The sequence below is a fragment of the Amblyomma americanum genome, chromosome 9 (genome assembly GCF_052857255.1).
Source record: "Amblyomma americanum isolate KBUSLIRL-KWMA chromosome 9, ASM5285725v1, whole genome shotgun sequence".
In the NCBI taxonomy this organism is placed as follows: domain Eukaryota; kingdom Metazoa; phylum Arthropoda; class Arachnida; order Ixodida; family Ixodidae; genus Amblyomma; species Amblyomma americanum.
The window spans coordinates 30,257,485-30,277,732 of NC_135505.1; the positions used below are offsets into that span (position 1 = coordinate 30,257,485).

Genomic DNA, 20,248 nt, shown 5'->3' on the forward strand with positions numbered 1-20,248 from the left:
CCACCCTTCTAGGGAGGCCTGGGAGGTGGCGCTGCCCAGCTGCCATGACCTGTAGTCCCAACGGACCTTGGTCGCCCGGGCGCGAGCGGCGCTAGACGCCATTGGGGCTCCGGAATAGAGGCTCCACCTAGATTTGTGAGAACCTGGGCTATAGTGCCTGGGCCCAAACACCTGCTTGTAAATAATAAATGTTTACCACCACCACCACCACCACCCCTTCCGCTGTACCTACCTCGGGTACTTTGAGGGATGTTGGTATAATCTATGATTCCGAGATGGTGGAGCCTGATGCGCGGCTTCTTAAGCGCAGCGGGTCCCCCATGTCTCATTCGTTGTCTTCTACGTGCACCCAGCCCAAATCAAAGAAGCAGCAGCTTGGCACCCAACTCAAGGATACCATTTTGGAGCAGGCAATTGCTGCTCCTAGGCTTTCGCAACCATAGCGTCGTTGCGAGTTCTGCAGTGGAACTGTCGCTCTATTCTTTCAGCTTCCACAGATTTACACTGCATTTCTACCCAGCTTATTCCGGATGTCACTCTATTCTTTCAGCTTCCAGAGATTTACACTGCATTTCTACCCAGCTTAATCCGCATGTCATAATTCTGCAAGAAACGTGGCTTTCAACCGACAAACATTTTAATATCAAAAATTACCGTTCATTTCGCCTGGATCGCCAGTCAAGAGGAGAGGGTTTAATAACTTTAGTCTCTTCAAAATTTTGCCACAGGGCTATGGTATCTTTTCAGCAAATGTCTCCTGACTGTGAGATTTTGCCAGTAGACTTTGTACTTCCTGGGTGCTCTCCATTTTCAATAGCAAATTGTTATTTCCCCAATGGAGTCCAGGATGTTAGACCTCTGGACTTGTTACTGGCTAACTGTAAAAACCCAGTTCTCGTGGCTGGGGGCTTGAATTCTCTACATGTGTCGTGGGGTTTTAGGACTAATACATGCGGCAAGCGCATTTGGGACTGGGTTTCTGATCACAACCTGATGTGCTTAAATTCAGGATCGGCCACTTATCTTCGCTCACACACTCATTTTGTTTTAGATCTCACGTTCATTAGTCCTAGAATTGGCGTAACTTATTGATCGACTGTTGATAGCGGCACCTCAAGTGACCCTATACCTATTCATTTTGATATCATATGGCGTGTAGCTCCGGCGTCTTCTCAGTTTGCGGTCACTTGTAAATTATAACAGATTTCAGATGGCGTTGCGCTCTGCCCTTGCTTCAGTGTCTAACATCGCCGAGGCCCAGCAGTCAGCAAGCATATGTCTGGCTATTGAGGAAAGCCGTAAAAAGTCGGAGTTCCTGGTGAGGGCAACAAAAGGGAATTCCTCTAACTGGTGGAATGCGGACTGTACAAGAGATTACAGGCGGAGGAAGGCAGCATGGAAAAAGTTACTTCATAACCAGTGCCCGAATAACTGGAGTGATTATAAATTTATTGCAGCCACCTTTAAACGCACAGTTTCTCGCGCTAAGGAAAAATATGACTCAACACTTCGATTATCTTTCAAAGGCGGGCAACCGACGTGCACTATTCGGTTTTCTACGGTCTAGGAAACAGTTCATGTCCTCTCATAATTTTCAGTCATTAGTTATGTCACCTGAAGAAGCTATCCAGGCGGTTGAATTAATTGCCACAGGCCTGCAAAAGCGGTTCTCGTCTTTACTACCTTTGCGCCCATTGTTGTTTGCACCAGTCGTGCCAAATGATAATGCCTCACAAGTAAATCTATCAGAGCTTTCACAAGTTGTCCAGAGATTGCCAGCTGCTGCTCCTGGTCCTGCTGGTGTTACTACAAAGATGCTCAAGATTCTCTTTGAAGAGTCTCCCAACTCCTTATTGCACCTAATAAACTACTCTCTTAAACACGCTTGGATACCTTCTGAGTGGAAGCTGTCCAAGGTGATCCCTTTACTTAAAAATCAGGGTGGAGGCTATGAATTGGATAATATTAGGCCAATTTCTTTAACATCAAACGTGGTGAAGTTGATAGAAAGGGTGTTACTAATTCGGGTGTCAGCCATTGTGGAGCGTAAAACTATACTCAGTCCGTGCCAACTCGGTTTCCGGCCACGGCGTTCGATATGGAAGGTACATGCTGATCTTGAGAACAGAATTCCCCTTGCTCGTCGTCAACGCCTCGTCGAGGCTTTGCTTGCGTTAGACGTCGCTAAAGCTTACGAAAGTGTAGAACATTCCATCCTGATACATAGGCTACAGTCTCTTCAATTTCCAGATTATATAGTTGCATGGATATCTGCATTTCTTTATAACAGGGAATTCTTTTGCGTACATAATGTTCATTCAGAGAGGTACAGACACAAGCGAGGTGTACCGCAAGGAGCTGTTCTTTCTCCGGTGCTCTTTAATATTCTGTTGAGCTCAATTCCTCTCCACCGCCATGTACGCACTTACGTCTATGCGGACGACATTGCGTTTTTTGCTGCTGCGCCCGATATACATTCCCTGTATGGTCTGTTGCAGTCATATTTGAATACACTTGAGCGCTGGTTGAGCCCATTACACCTGAAGTTAAATGTTGGCAAGTGCGCCACCCTTGTTTTCCCTCTATACACTCATGTAGTGGTCTCTCTCACTTGCCAGTTGAAAATAATACCGAAGGTTCAATCCCTATAATACCTAGGGGTCATTTATGACAACAAACTCACCTGGCGACCTCGCATTGACCATGTCGCGGCGAAAGGGGCTCGTGTCGGGGGCATTTTACGGAGATTATGTTATCACCGGTACGGCATGCGTAGGGATGCGCTATTAATGATCCACATAATGTATGTCAGGCCAATTTTAGAATTTGGATCAGTGTTGTTTTCAGGCTCGGCTACATATAAACTTCGTCCTCTCCTCCTTTTAGAGAGGGAAGCACTTCGCATGTGCCTCGGCCTTCCAAAATTTGTGGCTACCAATGTGCTGTACCTTGAAGCCCGCATTCCACCTCTCTTATCTCGACTTCAATTTTTAATTGTGAAAACTTACCTCAGGACCTATGAATCCCATTTCCACCGTTCCCAAAGCAGTTTCTGTTGTCAGCCGACCTCCTTTTTTGGTGTCCCCTGGTCTCGTTTCAATTCCCCTCAGGTAGTGTTTGTGCAAATATTACTTCGGCCTTTAGATGTAAACATTTATGATATCCTTCCTGTGCTTCGCAATGGGCCCGCTATCCACATTGTTTTCGACGACATATTCCCAAAAAATGCAAAACTTTCGCCACCGAGTATTCTAAATGGTCTACTAGAAGATCATCTGAGGACCCTACCTACAGATATAGCAATAGGCACTGAGGCATCGCAATTAAATGAAAAAGCAGGTGTGGGAATATTTTTGCTCGCATTTAGACTGGTCCTTTTCACTGCGCCTTCTAGATTTCACCCTATTTTTCAAGCAGAGCTTCTAGCAGTTGTACTTGCCCTACGCAAGCTAGACCCCTCTATTACAGCAGTTGCAGTAATTGCTGATTCTTTATCTTTGTGTTCGTCCCTCGCTGCACATGTTGACGGTCCCATTTTAACAACTTTTTTATCCCTACTTCCTCCGCATTAGAGTCTTGTTCATTTAGTATGGGTTCCCGGTCACAGCAGTGTGACAGTAAATGAGATTGCTGATAATCTCGCAAAGACTTCGCTCAGCAGCCCCGTGTTGCCAATCATCCCGGCTACAGCTTATATTACAGCATCTAGATTTCGGCGACGTGCGTTTTTAAGCAGGCAAGACACAACACTTTTAACATCGGCGGATTATGAGCACCTTAAATATTATTGGAACAGGAAAATTTGTGGCTCTCGGCAGCTTGAAGTATCACTGACGAGGCTGCGCTGCCGCATCCCGCCTCTAAATTTCTATTTACACAAGTCGGGTTTGGCAGTCTCTCCCTTTGTGCATTTGCCGTGAGCCTGAATCTATAGAACATTTTTGGCTGCATTGTCGCCGATTCAACTCTCTGAGAAAAACGTTGCTGGAGGAGCCCTTGCAGCATCTTGGCCTTAGTATGAGCAGCCCGCTCTTGCTATCATTTGGCGCCACCACATTTGGGTTCAGCCACACATCTGTTTGTACTGCTGTTCTAAATTTCCTCATAGAATCTCACCGACTGCCTTGCTAAGTGTTCCAAACTTTTCTTTTCTATCAATTATTACATTTTGACTTAATCATTATTGTTTAATCCCTCTCTTTATTCATTTTTATCATCATCATCATCATCATCATCATCATCATCATCATCATCATCATCATCATCATCATCATCATCATCATCATGTCTTACTACACCCACTGCAGGGCAAAGACCTCTCCCACGTCTCTCCAATTAACCCTATCCATTGCCTGCTGCATCCACCCTTTGCCTGCAAACTTCTTAATCTCATTTGCCCACCTAACCTTCTGCCGCCCCCTGCTGCGCTTACTTTCTCTTGGAATCCACTCCGTTACCTTTAAGGACCAGCGGTGATCTTGCCTTCGCATTACATGCCCTGCCCAAGCCCATTTCTATCTCTTGATTTCGACTACGATATCATTAACCCAAGTTTGTTCCCTCACCCACTCTGCCCGCTTCCGGTCTCTTAACGTTACACCTATCATTTTTCTTCCCATGGCTCGCTGCGTTCTCCTTAACTTAAGCTGAACTCTTTTCGTTAGCCTCCACGTTTCTGCCCCGTAGGTGAGTACCGGTAAGATTAAGCTGTTGCACACTTTACTCTTGAGAGAATTTGGTAAACTGCCACTCATGATCTGGGAGAATTTTCCATTTGCGCTACACCCAATTCTTATTCCCTGATGTCCGGGCACCCATACCAATTGTTTTGTTTCCTGCATTGAGCAATGTTGCTCGTTTGCTAAAATTCTCCTGGCAAACGGTGCTATTCTACCTTATATAATTTCGACAGGCGTGTTGAGTATCAGAAATTATGTGCGTGGCATCGGAGTGAGTGCCTGCCAGCACTATCGCCACTTTTTCGGCTAACCCAACATTACTAGTTTTCACCGAGAGTCCATCCACTTGATTTCCATCGCGTATGCCCTCGTGCGTAGGGCCCGACGCGTCTACATAGTACGTGCCATCTTTGCTGCTGTAATACTTCTTAATAGCTCTAGCTCTGACTTCTCTTTTACCTTGATTGTGCTCAGAATGCGTGTTTTGCCCTCAAAATTTTTCATTTACTCTTATCCCCTACTGTTCTCGATTCAGGCCTCGGAATACATCCTGTAAACAGGCGGTGAATAGCATCGGCGATATCGTGTTCCCTGGCCTGATGCCCTTCCTTATATGAATTTTATTGCTGACTTTATTGAGGACTATGGTAGGTGTGCAGTTGGTACAGACATCTTCCAGTATCTTGGCATAAGGCTCTTCTTCACCCTGATTCCGCAATGGCTGTATGACTGCTGAGGTTCCTATTCAGTCGAATGCTTTCTCGTATTCTATGAAGATTGAATATATTGGTTAGTTATATCTGCACATTCTCCATACCTTGATAATGTGAATAGGGTCGGTGGTCGTGTATCCTTTACGAAAGCCTGCCTGATCATTTGGCTGATTGAAGTCTAAAGTTTCCCTGATTCTATTAGCGATTACCTAAGTGAGTACCTTGTCGGGTAGGGACAGTAAGTTGATAGGACTGTGATTTTTCATGTCCTTGACGTCTCCTTTCTTATGATTTAAGAAAAGTTAGTGTTCTTCCAAGCTTCAGCTACGCCCGAGGTCATAAGGCATTGCGTATAGAGGGTAGCTAGTTTCTCTAGCCCAATCTTACCTTCATCCTTCAACAGATCTGCTATTACCTGATCCTCACCAGCTGCTTTCCCCTTTTCATTTCTTCTTAAGGCTTTCTTTACTTCCTCTTTCATTACTCATGTGATGACCCATTCGTGCGCGCTACTGTGTCTCGCAATAAGGTTTTAATCACAGTAACTACTGTAGATATTTGTGCAGAACTCTTCGGCCACTTGAACTATCTTATCCATTTTGCTGATTCCGATACCCCTTTGTCTTTCAATGCACACATCTCGTTTTTACCTTTGCCTAGTTTCCTCTTTACCGCTTTTAAGCTATCTCCATTCTTTAGAGCATGCTCGATTCTCTCCATATTAAACTTCTTTATGTAGCTACCTTGCGCTTATCTATTGGTTTCGATATCTCTGCTAGTTCTATTCTGTCTGTAGGGTTAGTCGCCCTCGTGATTTGACGTCTCTTAATCAGAAATTTCGTCTCCTGCATTAGCCTGCCGGTATCTTGTCGAACCGTCCTACCGTCTACTTCTACAGTGCACTCCGTGATGATAGCTGTCAGATTATCGTTCATAGTATTAACATCAAGATCGTCTTCCTCAGTTAAAGCTCAATATCTGTTCTGCAGCGAAATCCTGAATTCCTCTCCTTTCCCTCCCACCGCTAACTCGTTAATGAGCTTTCTCTTCACTACCGTCTTCCGCTCTCTCTTCAAGTCTAAGATAATTCGAGACCTTACCAGTCTGTAGTCGCTACAGCGCAGCTTTCCGAGGACGTCCACATCCTGAACGATGCCAGGTTGAGCGCATAGTTTGAAGTCTATTTCATTTTTAGTCTTCCCATTGGTGCCCTTCCACGTCCACATCCTGTTCTCTCGTTTACGAAAGAAGTTATTCATGACCAGTAAATTGTATTTATCTGCGAACTCTACTAATAACTCTCCCCTGCTATTCCTAGATCCTGTCTCGTAGTCACCTATCACCGGGTTGCCAGCCTGCTTCTTGCCTACTTTCGCCTTGATGTCGCGCATCAGTACAGTGTACTGCGATTTTAGTTTTTTTCGATGCCGATTCCACGTCTTTATAGAAGCTTTCAATGATCTGATCATCATGTCTGGATGTAGGCACGTAGGCTTGCACCACCTTCAGCTTGTACCTCCTATTGAACCTAATTCCGATAGCTTCCACCCTTTCGTTAATCCTGTAAAACTCCTCTACGTTGACAGCTGTAGCCTGATTGATAAGGAATCCCACCCCTAGTTCTCGTCTGTCCGCTAATAGGCGATAGTACAGTATGTGCCCGTCCTTTAGCACTGTATACGCCTCACCTGTCCTCACCTGTCCTCGGTTCATCCTTTCTTCATACTTACCATATGAAAGTGTGTCATTATTGAAGCAAACTATCAGTTTTCCCGACCTTATCACTCGACGCAAGTTCTCTCGTTTATCGTTTTTTCATTCCTTGTACTACGATGGCTCCCCGTTCACAGCTGATCGCATCGCCCCTGCCCTTCATGTTTCATCCCGGTCTGATCATTCCCACAAAGTGCAACCCATCTTCGCACGAACACTGAAATATCAAACATCACCCTTACTATTATCTATGGCAGAGTGGAACTCGTTACCGGCTGACATAGTTTCTGAAACTGAGCTATCACATTTCCAGACAAAACTTTCATCGCACCTTGGCCTACAAAATTCACCGTGATATTTTCAGTATTGTTGAAGCATTAAGTCTTATACGCTCAACCTATGTATCTTTCAGCGACTGCAGGGATGTGTACTTGCAATTTGTATATATAGTTATTCTTTGTATTTGTTAACTACTGTGTGCCAATAATCTGTATTGTGTTGTTTTCATGCCCCCCCCCCCCCCCCCCCATGTAATGCCCACTTGGGCCTTTAGGGTATTTAAATAAATAAATAAACAAATAAATAAATAAATAACCTCACTAAATGCTATAACATCCCCTTTAATAACAATAATAACAAATTATTTATTGGTGCAATGCATGGTACATATATGGGCCTACCCAAGATAACAGAGGACTTGTGGGTAGTGCCCGGCTGCTTGGGTCATGTCAGAGCAGACGGCACATGCAGTTCACATCGCAAAACAAGTACAGTAAAATTAAGGGATAAGCAGGAAGAAAAGGAGTGAAAAAATGAGAGAAAGAAAATAAAAAAAATAAAAAGTCAAGCATACAAATCTAAAATAACAGACTTCACGACCTTCCGGCTGCAAAAAGAAAATGTTATTTGGCAAGTTGTCCAAGACACACTGAGCACATAGAGAGCACGACCACGTTCACCGTATCTTGTCTGTACTCTAGGCAAAACAAAACGATCGCGCAAGAGTAGTACTCGAGCGGGAACGTGTAGGAGGAAAAATTTCTTTCTCCACAGATACTTGAGATTAACAGTTCCTTTCAATAACAGCGTGAATGAATTCATACGCTTGCACGAGGAAAGACTGGAATTGTCGGAGATTGGCTCACCATTCATCACAGAACGGATTATATATTGCATTAAGCAATCAACCTTTTTGCGCCCGAACACTGAGCAGAAATAAAAATAACAAATTTCATATCGCAGCACACACTACGCCAATGCATGTGCCTTTATTTTCCTTATGTAAATTGCGAATCATCATCATCATCATCATCAGCCTGACTACGCCCACTGCAGGGCGAAGCCCTCTCCCATGTTTCACAGCCTTCCATGAGCAAACCAATCAACCTTCGGCCCTGAGTCCCCAGGGGCAAGCAGGCAAGTTATTTTGCACAGCCTTTCACCAACGTTCACCAAATGACTGTTATAGGACATGGTGGAATCGAGATGAACGCCAATGTAATTAACACTTGAAAGGTATGGATTTAGAGAACATGCACAATTGGTACTCTATGATTTAATACTCGCTAGTTCCTCTAACAACACTGCCTTACCGGATCAGGATCGAGCATAAAACGTTGCCAGGTTCAAATTCCAATGGCAGCCTTTCGGAGCCAGAGATTCTTCGCTCCATGGCCAAGACGCTCACCACGGAATAGTTTTCTAGGAGGTGAGCGTCTTGGCAGTGGAACAAAACCTGTTCAAGAGGCGACTTGTGGAGTCATGGCACATCAGAATCACAAAGGCGGCGATGAATAGGAGTGCACGAACGCTTCCCTCCGCGTACGTTAGTGGACTGAGTCACGTGCAAACAAAGGGAGAGCGAAGGCAGCAACCCACTGCTGCTGGCACACTTTAGTCACCCCTGAAGAGGGGACCGAGTTAGTCCCGAAACGTGGGGAAAGAATAGAATAATGATTGGCGTCAGTTTTCTCTCTCAACTATATTTAGTATAGATAACTGCAAATAGCTTAATACATTTGTTATATGCTTCATTCGCGGCACCTTTGGATTTAACAGACGACCAGTCTTGTAATATGATTGCTTGTTTGAACAGTTCTACGCTGTTTTCTGTGATTTAATGTATAGCTAAAGGCTAACTTGGATCAGCGGTTTTTGCTGAATTGCTGCGATGTATCATGAAAACCGGGCAATGATCGCTGACGTTAGACACAACAGTGTCAGCACTGCAGATGATAGTGTGTCAATGTTGGTTATCAGAAGATCGAGTGTCGAAGACTAACATGTGATGCGAGTTGGTAAAACAATCAGATTTAAGAAACCAAAAGAAAGGAGCTGCGCTTTGAAATCATTTACAGGAATACTATCCTCTAAAATTTTAATGTTAGTCACCGTCATTGATCAGCTTGAGGTTACTTTGTGAAGGAAAGTTTACAAAATTGTCATAAAACTGAATGAAGCGCACGAGATTTCCATGCGGTGGGCGGTAAACAACGGATATTATTTCAGTCTTATTTCACGGGTTAGAGTCCCCTAGTGGGCATCGGTGTTGCGTTTTTTGGCAACTGCAACAGTAATTCTATTATTTATAGCGTCGCCGATAGCTCTTCGCATTTTTTGTATAAATAATCGCTTTGCACGAATATTCGCAGAAGCAACGGATAATAAAAAATATTCGGTTTGTATTCGATTCAGTCCTTTCACTGTCCTATTAGTATTCGATTCTGTTTTCAGCTGCGTTATTCGCGATTGACGCGGTCACAAAGCTAGTCTAGTCGTATTCGGTTACGTTTCAAAAAAGGGTTGTTCACACAGTCCTACTGCACACGCATCCAAACGTTGTATCTGTGAAAAAAGCTCCCTCTGGTGCTGGCGCAGGGCGTCTGCTACGTCCTCCTGACGCGGCTGGCAAGCGTAGCACACATGGTGGTCTTGGCTCTGGTGTTTGGGCTGAACAATGGCGGGACCATCGCCGTGATGCCGGTGCTGCTGGCCGATCACCTGGGCGACCACCATCTGCCTCTCACGTACGGCCTGCATCGATTGACCATGGGCATCGCGACGCTCTTCAGGCCCATGCTCATCGGTGAGTGATGAGCAATTTCAACGCGTTCAGCTGATCTCGACTTATTCGTAGGCTTTACGAGATTCCAAGGCCATTCAAAGTTAATACTGAGTCTGATATTATTTTGTTTCCGCGGCGTTTTACCCGCTAGTCTATCCTTATGCCTTATTCACGATCACCGAGCAATTCTGATGACGCTTTCCGATGTGGATAATGGCAATAGAAAACATCAAAGTTCGAGTATTTACCTTTTCAGTTTTAGAAAACAGCTTTTAGACTTGCCCCCTCATCAATTCACATTTTCTGATTTGAATCGTCTGACGTACTTTGGCCTATGCTTGCTTTATTTGTGATGCCTTACACATGCCAAGGCTGTGCAGAACAGGTCTGCCCCAGTTTTATCCAGTAGCTTTACCGGAACCATGACTTAAGTCGTAGCCAGAGCAAGTAACAGCCAAATTAAGCCACAAAGAAATATTTTTCTTTGGCAAAAACTTTTATCGAATATTGCAAACTGCGATTCGACATTAATAATTTCTTTTTCGCAATGACACTACACTGGACAAAGGCATACAAAAAAAGCACGTTTTGCAAACATAATAATAGTGTGAAGTACTCTTATACACCTACATTATTTACTGACTTGAATAAAAGAATTCTCTGTTATACCCCACCTGCTGTTTTGTAAAAATGGTTTAAACGGTTTTTTGTGTCGTTGACGATACCAGGCGACGTGAGAATTTCAGAAAGTCTGTATGGGGCGCAGGATTGAAGTCATGCTCCACTGTGAGATCTGTGTCTGCCGTCCTAATAACCGGAGTACGTAAATGAGAGTTCAGTTGATTTGCTGAGGACAATCACCGATATGCCATTAAAAGGCCACATGAAAAGAGGGTGCACTAAAGGGATAGCGAAAGACTGGAATACTTAGCCCCATTAAATATAATAAATTGGCAGAAGTACGTCACGCAGCGCACAGAACTGTCAATCAGCGGCGAATTATTGTGTCGGAGTGAATACGAAGAGAGAGCAAGCATTGAGCGCAGGAGATTCACATGAAGGAATTGCGAAAATAGCTGAACTACGAGCCACGGCCAGCGCAGGAAGAGTAGAGGTCATGAGGGGAAAAAGTTGCAATTGAACTGGCTGCACTTTGCTCAATATCCTATATAATAATGCCGATAATCATCATGCTCATGCAAAATAGTTAGAGACAGCAATATCACCATTGTCCTCGGACAATCAAAACAATGATGTATTGCATACGCGCTCCTTTCACCATTTATGGCCTCGAATGAAGGGAAGTCTCTCAGACGTTGCAAAACATAATCGTTGTGGAAAGGGGTTTCATGGCGAGACCAATAACGGCCCCGTTCTCCAGAAATTTCGGCGTCGGCGCTGTCGGCGACGATGTTGCGAGCGAAAAAAGCACGGGCATGACTCTATGAGGTGGTTCCCAGAGGGCAGCGTACGTGGCAGGTGGGCCATCTAGGTCACGCGACCTTACAGCGTCATCAAAACCTGCGCACCGAATAGTGGTCGAACAGCCCTTGTGGCAGGCGGCACTTAAAGTAATGATTGATCGCTCAGAAAGGCCAGCCTGGTTCTCACAATTCCCACCGCTGGCAGCGCCAGCCATCGCTGAACCGCTGCCTCACTGCGCCAGGAGTGGTGGGAGGAGTACCGGGAATCTATGAATGTAATGTAGAGAATGATAAATTCTGCATATATGGCAATTAATTGACCATTACCCTATAGTACCGTACCCTTAAGGCAGAGCATAAGTGTCCCTTCGAATTTTTCGGCTTAGAGCACCGAGTAGCACGAAACAGTGTTCATCACCAGTCAGCGTTCGTTCCTGAAACCAGCCGCAGCACACGCCCGGTGAGAGCTCTTCCGCTACTGTGTTGAGAAATCGTAGTTGTTAAAACGACCCCTTCGGAGAAAGGAGCCACCCTGTCAACTCAGGACGGTATAGACACACAGTTTCGACGGAGCTTCAGGCTGCTGACGTGAACTGTTTCTCAGCCACGACGGCGGCGGCGGAGATCAAAGGCAAGTGTTAAAAATAGGGCGACTTCGCTAACGGAAGTATTTTGAGCAACGACACTGGAAGTTCCGTCACAGTTAGCGAGGAACTTGGACGACAACCCAAAAGTTCTTGAAGGGATTCACAGCCAAACACGTTGGCCGGTTGGTAGAGCGACGTGGGGTTGATCGCTATAACGGCCTTCTTTCTTTTGACTGGGATCACCGGACGAGTGGGGAACGGACTAAAGGGCGACATAACTCGGCTTACCATATGTATACGGGTAGGGGCCGCACTTTTATTTTTGAAATTAGAGCGGGGTACGGCGCTTACCCGAAATCGCCCATTTAAACTAGAGTTCAAGCGATATTCTGGTAACTATTTTGTTGTTCATCACAGATTGACGATTTATGTAGCCCATAATTTGAAACTGCGTGATTTTTTATAGCAGTTGTTGCCACCGCTGCTAGGATTTATAATAAACTCTGCACATCTCTACCCAAAACTTTAATTGGAAACTCAACGTTTTCAAGCCGGTTTGGTTGCTTCATCAGGGGTGACTGTGGGCAGCAGCTAGCGTCTTTAAGTATGCATGGAGGGGAGCAGGAGCCCAAGAGAACGAAAGCTATGATGCGGAAGGCATGGGGGAGGGAGGGACGAGGGGCGGGGTTTAAGGCTGTGAGTCACGTTGCCGTACCGCGGGGAGGCGGTCATTGGCAATTTTTCTTTGAGTTCCTGAGCGAAGTCCGCAGGTATATACTGGGGGCATGTTTCCTTTTGTGCGGTTGTTTCTGTTCGGGGTAGTTTGGATGCGCCAGATTCCAGAAGGAGCCTTTTGTGGTAATTTGTTTCTGTTCCGAGGATGCCGGTTTCGTCGAACTTGATTCTGTGGTCTGATTCTTCGGAATGTTCGGCTACAGGATTGCGCTCTCTTGCGAAGTTGCGGACGTCGTTGTTATGATGCCGAATTCTTTGAGATTTTTGGTTTAGCTGAAATAGCTTGCGTCGCAGTCGGTGCACGAAACTTTGTAGATAATGCTTTGGGCTCTCTCTTCGTTGGCGGTCTCTGAGAACTGGTAGGGAAAGCGCAATAGTGTATTTAGGTTTGTGCGCAACATGGAGACCTCCTTTTGTAGGGTCCTCATCGTCATCATTTTAGTCATCACCCTCGTAAGTGCAGTCTTCTGTAGCGTCCATTGAATAAGAAAAGCTTTAACTCCGCCTTTTAAAGACAATTTCAGGTGACACAGCACACTATGCATTCAAATCCAGGATTACACAAGCTTAACCGATGCTCTTAGTCGTCCTGTGGGAGTCAGTTCGTGGTCGGCTAGGGCCATCCACTTGAAGTAGCTGCTTTGAAAGGATGGCTCAAGGTGCAGCTGAAATGAAAGTGATTCCAAACAGCGCGGACGAGACTTTGAGGTCCTCACAGATAGCAGTAAGCTGCACAGCAGTGGGTCCTGGAAAATGATAATAATGATGCCGGCAGGCAGCTGCCATCTGGCAGCTCCCCGTGGAGCTCGTGCACACCTGACAGCATTTGATTTCAGACGATATTTTTTTCAGATTATGGGTTACCAAGTTTGGGGAACGCTCCATTTACGAGTTTGGCCTTCAGTCCCAATATACATACTTTGCAATTTCGGACGCATGTAGACATACAGCCTGAGGCATCAAGATGGCATTGAAGTGTTAAATCAAGCAGGCTTGCAAGTTCCCGTCGGCAAAGAAGAAAAAAACGCGTGAAATGTAATGTACTTGATGGCTGTGTTTTAGGCGTATTTGGGAAACAGAAGTGCGAGGTCCCAGTTAGATTGGTCTGACTGGTGACCATCGTACTATGTCACGGAGCGTCCGGTTAAACCGTTCGGTGAGCCCGTCCGTCTGACAGAAGTACGTCGTGCTGATTTTGGGAACGATGCGGCATTTTTATAGAAGTGCCATAACAATGCGTAATAGAAACGCGTGGCCGTGGTCACTCGCAAGCTCATGAAAGGGGCCACGGTGTCGATCAAACCACTGTGATAAAAATGTGATAAAAAAGGGATATAAAAAATATGCAACCCGAAGTGTAGTATACCGAACTTACAGCACATACATAAAAATATTTTGCCGACATTGTGAATTCAACAATCCACCTTCTCTGGCATATAAAAGCAGATGCATTATACATATTTAATATGCAAGCGCAGTAGTACATAAGAAACCACGTGAAAATAAGACGACGGGAAACAGGACGCTGCATGATAAACTTTTTTGACTAAACAGTGCTGATTGTGTTGAAAATAAGCAGAGATTTCGAGTGAAACGTTGCCGGTTGGCACAGAAAGGTGAGGACGAAAACTTATCTAAGGTCTCTAAGCTACGGCAACGCCGTGAACTGCTTGCTCGCCGTAGACAACCAGCGAAATTCCACTCCACGCCAATCAATGCTGCAGCACCTTCGACATCGTCCAGCCCTCATGCGTTTTTCGCAGACTCTACCATGGCTTCTGCAGCACTGCAGGATAGCTCAACAACATCCCTCCTCCGATTTATGGTAAACCAGTTATCTAACCTGACATCAGTTCTATTAAAACGCTTGGAAGCCTAATCGAAATGGCGAGTACACGTTGTTGTGGTGTGCTCCAATGGAACTGCAGAGGCCTCTCCACATAGCTGGGAGAGCTCAAATCTCGACTTCGCATGAACAAGCTCCAGGTGTGGGCCCTGCTACTGCAGGAGACCAATGCCTTGCCATCCATTCCGGGCTTTAATGGATGCATGTCTCCTTCAATGAACGACCGCCTTGTGCACACTGTTGCCTCTCCGGTAAAGGCGGCGGTGTACGTTGATGCGCGTTTTCTTCAAGTTCGCCTCTCTCTAGAAAACTGGTGCACCTCATATCAAGAGGTAGTCGCAGTGGCTGTGAAGCTTCCCAAGGCAACTGCTGTGGTCGTGTCATACTATGTAAGACCCGCCGGTGGAGGTCCCTCCCGCATTAATCTGGGGTGGTTATTAAATCTACGACGACACCACCTAGGGTGGCCTGTGTTAGTCGGTGGTTACTTTAACGCCCCTCATCCGGACTGGGGGTACCCCACTTCAAGCACCCGTAGGCGTGTGCGGGACGCATTCGCGGATGCACTGTTTGTTTTACTCAACCATCCAGATTCAGCAAAGACGACTGTGCGCCATGCTCGCAGTCCAACATATGCTCCGGACCTTAAGTGGTGGTCAGGACCCGGGACTCCATCGGGGCACCTGGAGCCAGACTGCTGGGGTAGTGACCACCATCCTATCATCATCAGTCGCCATCCATCAAGGGCCCGCCGATTACGCCGTAGGTGTTCTGTGGTCAATTGGGGCAAGTTTCGCACCACCGTCGAAGATCTCTCTCTGCAATCATCTACACTACTTGTGGACTGCTTACAAACTGCGCTGAATAAGGCTACTGCCGTCACCTGGACGGACGTGAATCGCCAGGCGCCGGATGTTGGTCTGCTTAACCTGTGGACTGCTCGCCGACAAGCGGAGATGGCAGCTTCCCGAGACCCGACTTCTGCGCAAGCACGGACAAGACTGAATTACCTTACTGCCAAGGCACGAAGATATGAACGCGATATCTCGCGACGGTAGTGGCATGCGTAGTGTGAGCAGTTCTCGACGAAGTCATAGAATGCTGCTCTCTGGCGAACGTTTCGTGCAATGGAACATGGTTCTCGTCGTCCTGACGCAGCGGCGACAGCATGCTTCGCAGCTAACTTAGCGCCAGAGAGGCAGCGCGGCAATTTTTCCCCATATATGATGTGTTGCCTCCAAGGGTCATAGGAGCCCCCTTGGCTGCCATTACAGCATGTGTCGATAAGCTCCCATCTACAGGCGACGCCGAGGGAATTGCAAGCCCATTTTGAATGTCCGTGTTGCTTGCAGCAATAGTCGAGGCCCGTCGGAAGACTGCGCCCGGTCCTGACTCTATTCTGTACGAGGTTTACATGAACTTAAGTTCCGCTCTACTGCCTCAACTCCTCGCCGCCATTAACAAGGTATGGATAAAAGGCGTCGTACCAGGAACTTGGAAATCGGCTATTGTGATCCCCATACCAAAGCCAGGGAAGCCGCCGAAAGATCTGGGAAATTTCCGGCCTCTATCGCTTACGCCAACATTATGCAAGCTTATCGAAAAAATGCTTGCCACACGACTGTCGTGGTGGCTTGAGCACCATGGTTTCTACCATCCCGCCCAAACTGGTTTTCGTACTCCATAGGTACAGAAGTTGGACTGGCTGCTTTGGCGTCAGCAGTTCTGGCCTCAACTCGCAGCCACAAGGTACGTACTGTACTGGCCATGGACGTTGAAAAGGCGTACGATAATATCAGTCATGCTGCCATCCTGAAATCGCTTGACATGCTGCATTTCCCCGTTAGAGTGCGCAATTTCGGTAAATCCTTCCTTGAAGGCCGACACTTTGCAATACGCCTCAGTGGTGAGGCCGTCGGATCATTTGTGCCTCTTCGCGGCGTTACTCAGGGATCGCTGTTATCGCAACATTATTTAATATTGCTTTTATCCCTCTTGCTTGGCCCTTCCATGATGTCTCCGAGATTAGTTCTTATTGTATGCTGATGACATAGCGGTGTGGAGCACTCACAACGACCTGATGACTCAAGCAGCAGGCCTACAACCAGCCATAGATATTACGTCGACTTTTGCTTCTTCAATTGGTTTGCAGCTTTCTGCGAGCAAAACCACGTTCGTGTCAGTCACCAACCGCTCGGGGCGCCGTAAACTGACTGCAACACCAATTCGTCTCCATCTATCCGGAACACCAATTCAAGAAAGTTCGACCGTAAAAATATTGGGCTTTACAATAGACGAGTCAGGAACAGGTACTGCTTGGCTTTCTCTGGCTAAAAAGCAAGCAATTCAGGCGTTGGGTCTGATTAGACGCATTGCTCCTAAAACATGCGGAGCCCGCTCTCATGTTGCACAACAGTTGGTGCGGGCGGTTGTGCAACCGCGCCTCGTTTACCAAGCCCAATTCCAGTATTTGACGAGGGCTCAATGGGATTGTCTAGAAGTTGTTAATCAAGAGGCAATGAGGGTGATCACTTGCCTTCCCCGCATTACCCCGATCGTGGCGCTCCATGAACATGCGCAGCTGAATACACTAGATGAGCTGGTGCAGCAACGACGCAATGCTCGCCGCCTGATGTCAAGCCTTACACACACCACGTGTGCACTCATGGCATATGCTTCATCGCATTCCATTCTACAGCCGCCTCCGCCAGCTCTTCCTCCCTGGTGTTTTGTGCAGCTAAGCGACAACAAGCCAACTGATCTACGTCGGCCATCATCTACCCGCGCGGCATCGTCGTTTCGCGACCGAATTATAGAGCAAGACGCCAATCTGCCGCATGGCTCCATCGTTATGTACGTTGAAGCAAGCATTCAGGCCTGCGAAACAACAACAGCACTTTACTGTCCTTGCAAGCCTCCTCTGAACAAAACGTGAAGGTTTCGCCTCTCAGAACCTCCTTCCTCTTTCTGTGCAGACATGCTTGCGGTTCAAGAGGCACTTTACTCTGTGGCCGCGGTTCTCATGCTACCCACGGCCCGCATTGTCATTCGCACCGACGCCCTTCAAGTCACACGCCTACTACGACGAGTCAGTCGCACCCCAGAAATCTGCCAAGACATCCATCATCTAGCGACACGCATCCCGCAACAAATCCGTATTGAGTGGGTCCCGCATGACCTCCTGAGCGCACAAAGCCGCGCAGATTTTGTGACCCGCCTTTCGACCCCAACCTCGTCTTTACCTGGAGTCCTCACTCTGGAGACACCACCCTCCTTTTAACAAGAAAGGAACACCTCCGGCGCAGCACACGTGCTCTAATCCCTCCGTGTGCGGTAACCCTCCCTCGTGGTCGTACCCGTGCAGAGGATGTTGCGCTTCGGAGGATACGGGTCGGGGTTGCCCTAACTCCAGCTGTGACACGCAAGTGGCCGCATTTCAAAGATTTGTATCCCCGCCCCGGTTGTCCAGTCTGCAAGAACAGAGACTGTGAGGCGGATATCCACTACCTGTTGTGGGACTGAAGCCGACGAGAATTCGACACCTGGCGTCAGTGGGACTGTCACCGGCCAATCCGGATTCATATTTTGCATGGACACAAGGTCCATATCATCGTTCACTTCTTGATTTAATCAGATCAACTCCACTTTTTTCATTTATTTAAGCACCTTAATCATCTCTCACTTCTTAGGTTTTATGCCCTGAGGAAATAAATATCGCTTAAAAAATTGTTATACATTTCACTAGCTCAAAAGGCGCTTGACGAAAACTTATTCACGTAAATTGAAGCGTACGGCTATCTTTAGATGATAAGTAACGGTTTGGATTAAGTGACTCAGGCTGAGAGACACCGTAGTGAAGGGCTCCGGAAATTTCGACCACCTGGGGTTCTTTAACGTAGGTCATAAGTAATAAACATTTCAGTCCCATTACATGGAACTAGAAAACACAGCTTCCAAATATTTTAAATCTGAAATGGTAGGGACGCGGACACCGCCATGAAAATAGCTATTGATCTTAGTATGTCTTTTTTGAGTGAACGTGTTTGTGTTAAATTTTGAAAGGTTGAGGGTCATTTTCCAGCGCTGACCAATTGCAGCAGTTTCGGATCTTCACAAATGATGCAGTAGAAGATACAGTAGTCATTTGCATACAGTCTAATCTACCGCCGTAAGCACGGTTAACTGGAACGCTCTATTGCGCTTCCTTCACTGATATTACAGCCTCTGAGCGCTGGGCGCTAAGTATGAGACCATGCGGCACGCTGTGTTTGAGGCGTTTGGATAGAGCTCGTGCTCTGCTTCCACCCTAATATAGTCTCATACCCAGCGGCCGACGCCAAGCCGCGCTAATTTCACTGGAAGACGAGCACTCGAGCGTTCTTGTTAAGCGTGCTGACGGCGTTACATGGATGCACGCACTTACAGTTGACATAGATAAAGACTGAGGTGGTCGCAAAACTTACCCTTGCGGGACACCTGATAGCTCAGGTGCATTCACTTTGTGTAGCACTGCGCACTGCCTTCGCTTACTAAAACACAGTAAGCCATGTCAAAAACTTATTCGTTATTTTAAGAACAGAAACTCAGGAACCGCTTCGGCATGTTAAGCCCCACTTACCTTCCAGAGATTGCATTATAAGCAACTGACTTCTTGGGGTAGAAGCTTGGTTAAGGGCGTGAACGCAATATTCCTTTTGAGGGCGACAAAGTGCAAGTCTACCGCTGAGCAGCACATGTAGGGTCGGGTAGGGTCGACAAAAAAAAAACAACAACAAGAAACTTGATTTGTTCTCCATAATGCAATATAAGGATTCTCTCGCATCTCGTTTGTTTGAATTCTCGCACCTTCACAGACAGACGCTGCGCAGGATACTTCAAGGACCGTCACGGCTCCTATGACGGCCTGTACTACCTGGTCGCCGGCTTCTGCGCCTGCACGGTCATCCTCTGGAGCCTCATCGTAGCGGCCGATTCCCTCAAGAGGGTGCTGTTAGGCAGGCCCAGCCAAGAAGACGTTTTCGCCATACCCGCCTGAAGGACTTTCCTGCTTTTGTTCTCTACCACGTCTGCCTGCAGTATGCATTGCAGTATTTTTTATTCGATAACTTTTCCTCTGTCCTTAGGCCGGTTTGTGTAGGATATATGGAAGTGAAGGTTTCATTCGTTTCAATACTGTAATTCGTACGTCTGTCAAAAAGTACGATTTTTCGCCTTCAAATACTTGTGTGCATCTTTGTGCCGCTCGGGGCGCATTATTTGCGTACTGTTTGCTCGTTACTGCTCCGATATAGGAGGTTTGAAGCGCAAGAACGTTGCTCGTTTAACCGCCTAAAGAAAGAAGCTTTGGTTATCTTGTTTTTACCCGGCTATACATTTACCTGTGCTCTTGCGAGTGCGCTTTCATAGAAATGAACCAGTTTTTTTCGTTGCTTCTAGTGCTCGAAGGTCCACTGCCTGCTGTGTCAGCGATACCGTTGAGCTAGAGCA

At 46.6% G+C, this 20,248-nt stretch overlaps 1 protein-coding gene across 1 annotated transcript in view; it reads left to right on the top strand.

Annotated features, from left to right (window-relative positions):
• The window catches only part of LOC144103271 (monocarboxylate transporter 12-like), a 38,422-nt gene extending 18,612 nt beyond the window's left edge, over positions 1-19,810 (top strand). Inside the window, exons 5-6 of the mRNA XM_077636035.1 lie at positions 9,983-10,190; positions 19,630-19,810. Of these exons, the coding sequence (XP_077492161.1) occupies positions 9,983-10,190; positions 19,630-19,796 (375 nt within the window). The 3' untranslated portion in view covers positions 19,797-19,810. The remainder of the gene's footprint in view (positions 1-9,982; positions 10,191-19,629) is intronic.
• Positions 19,811-20,248: the final 438 nt, after the last annotated feature.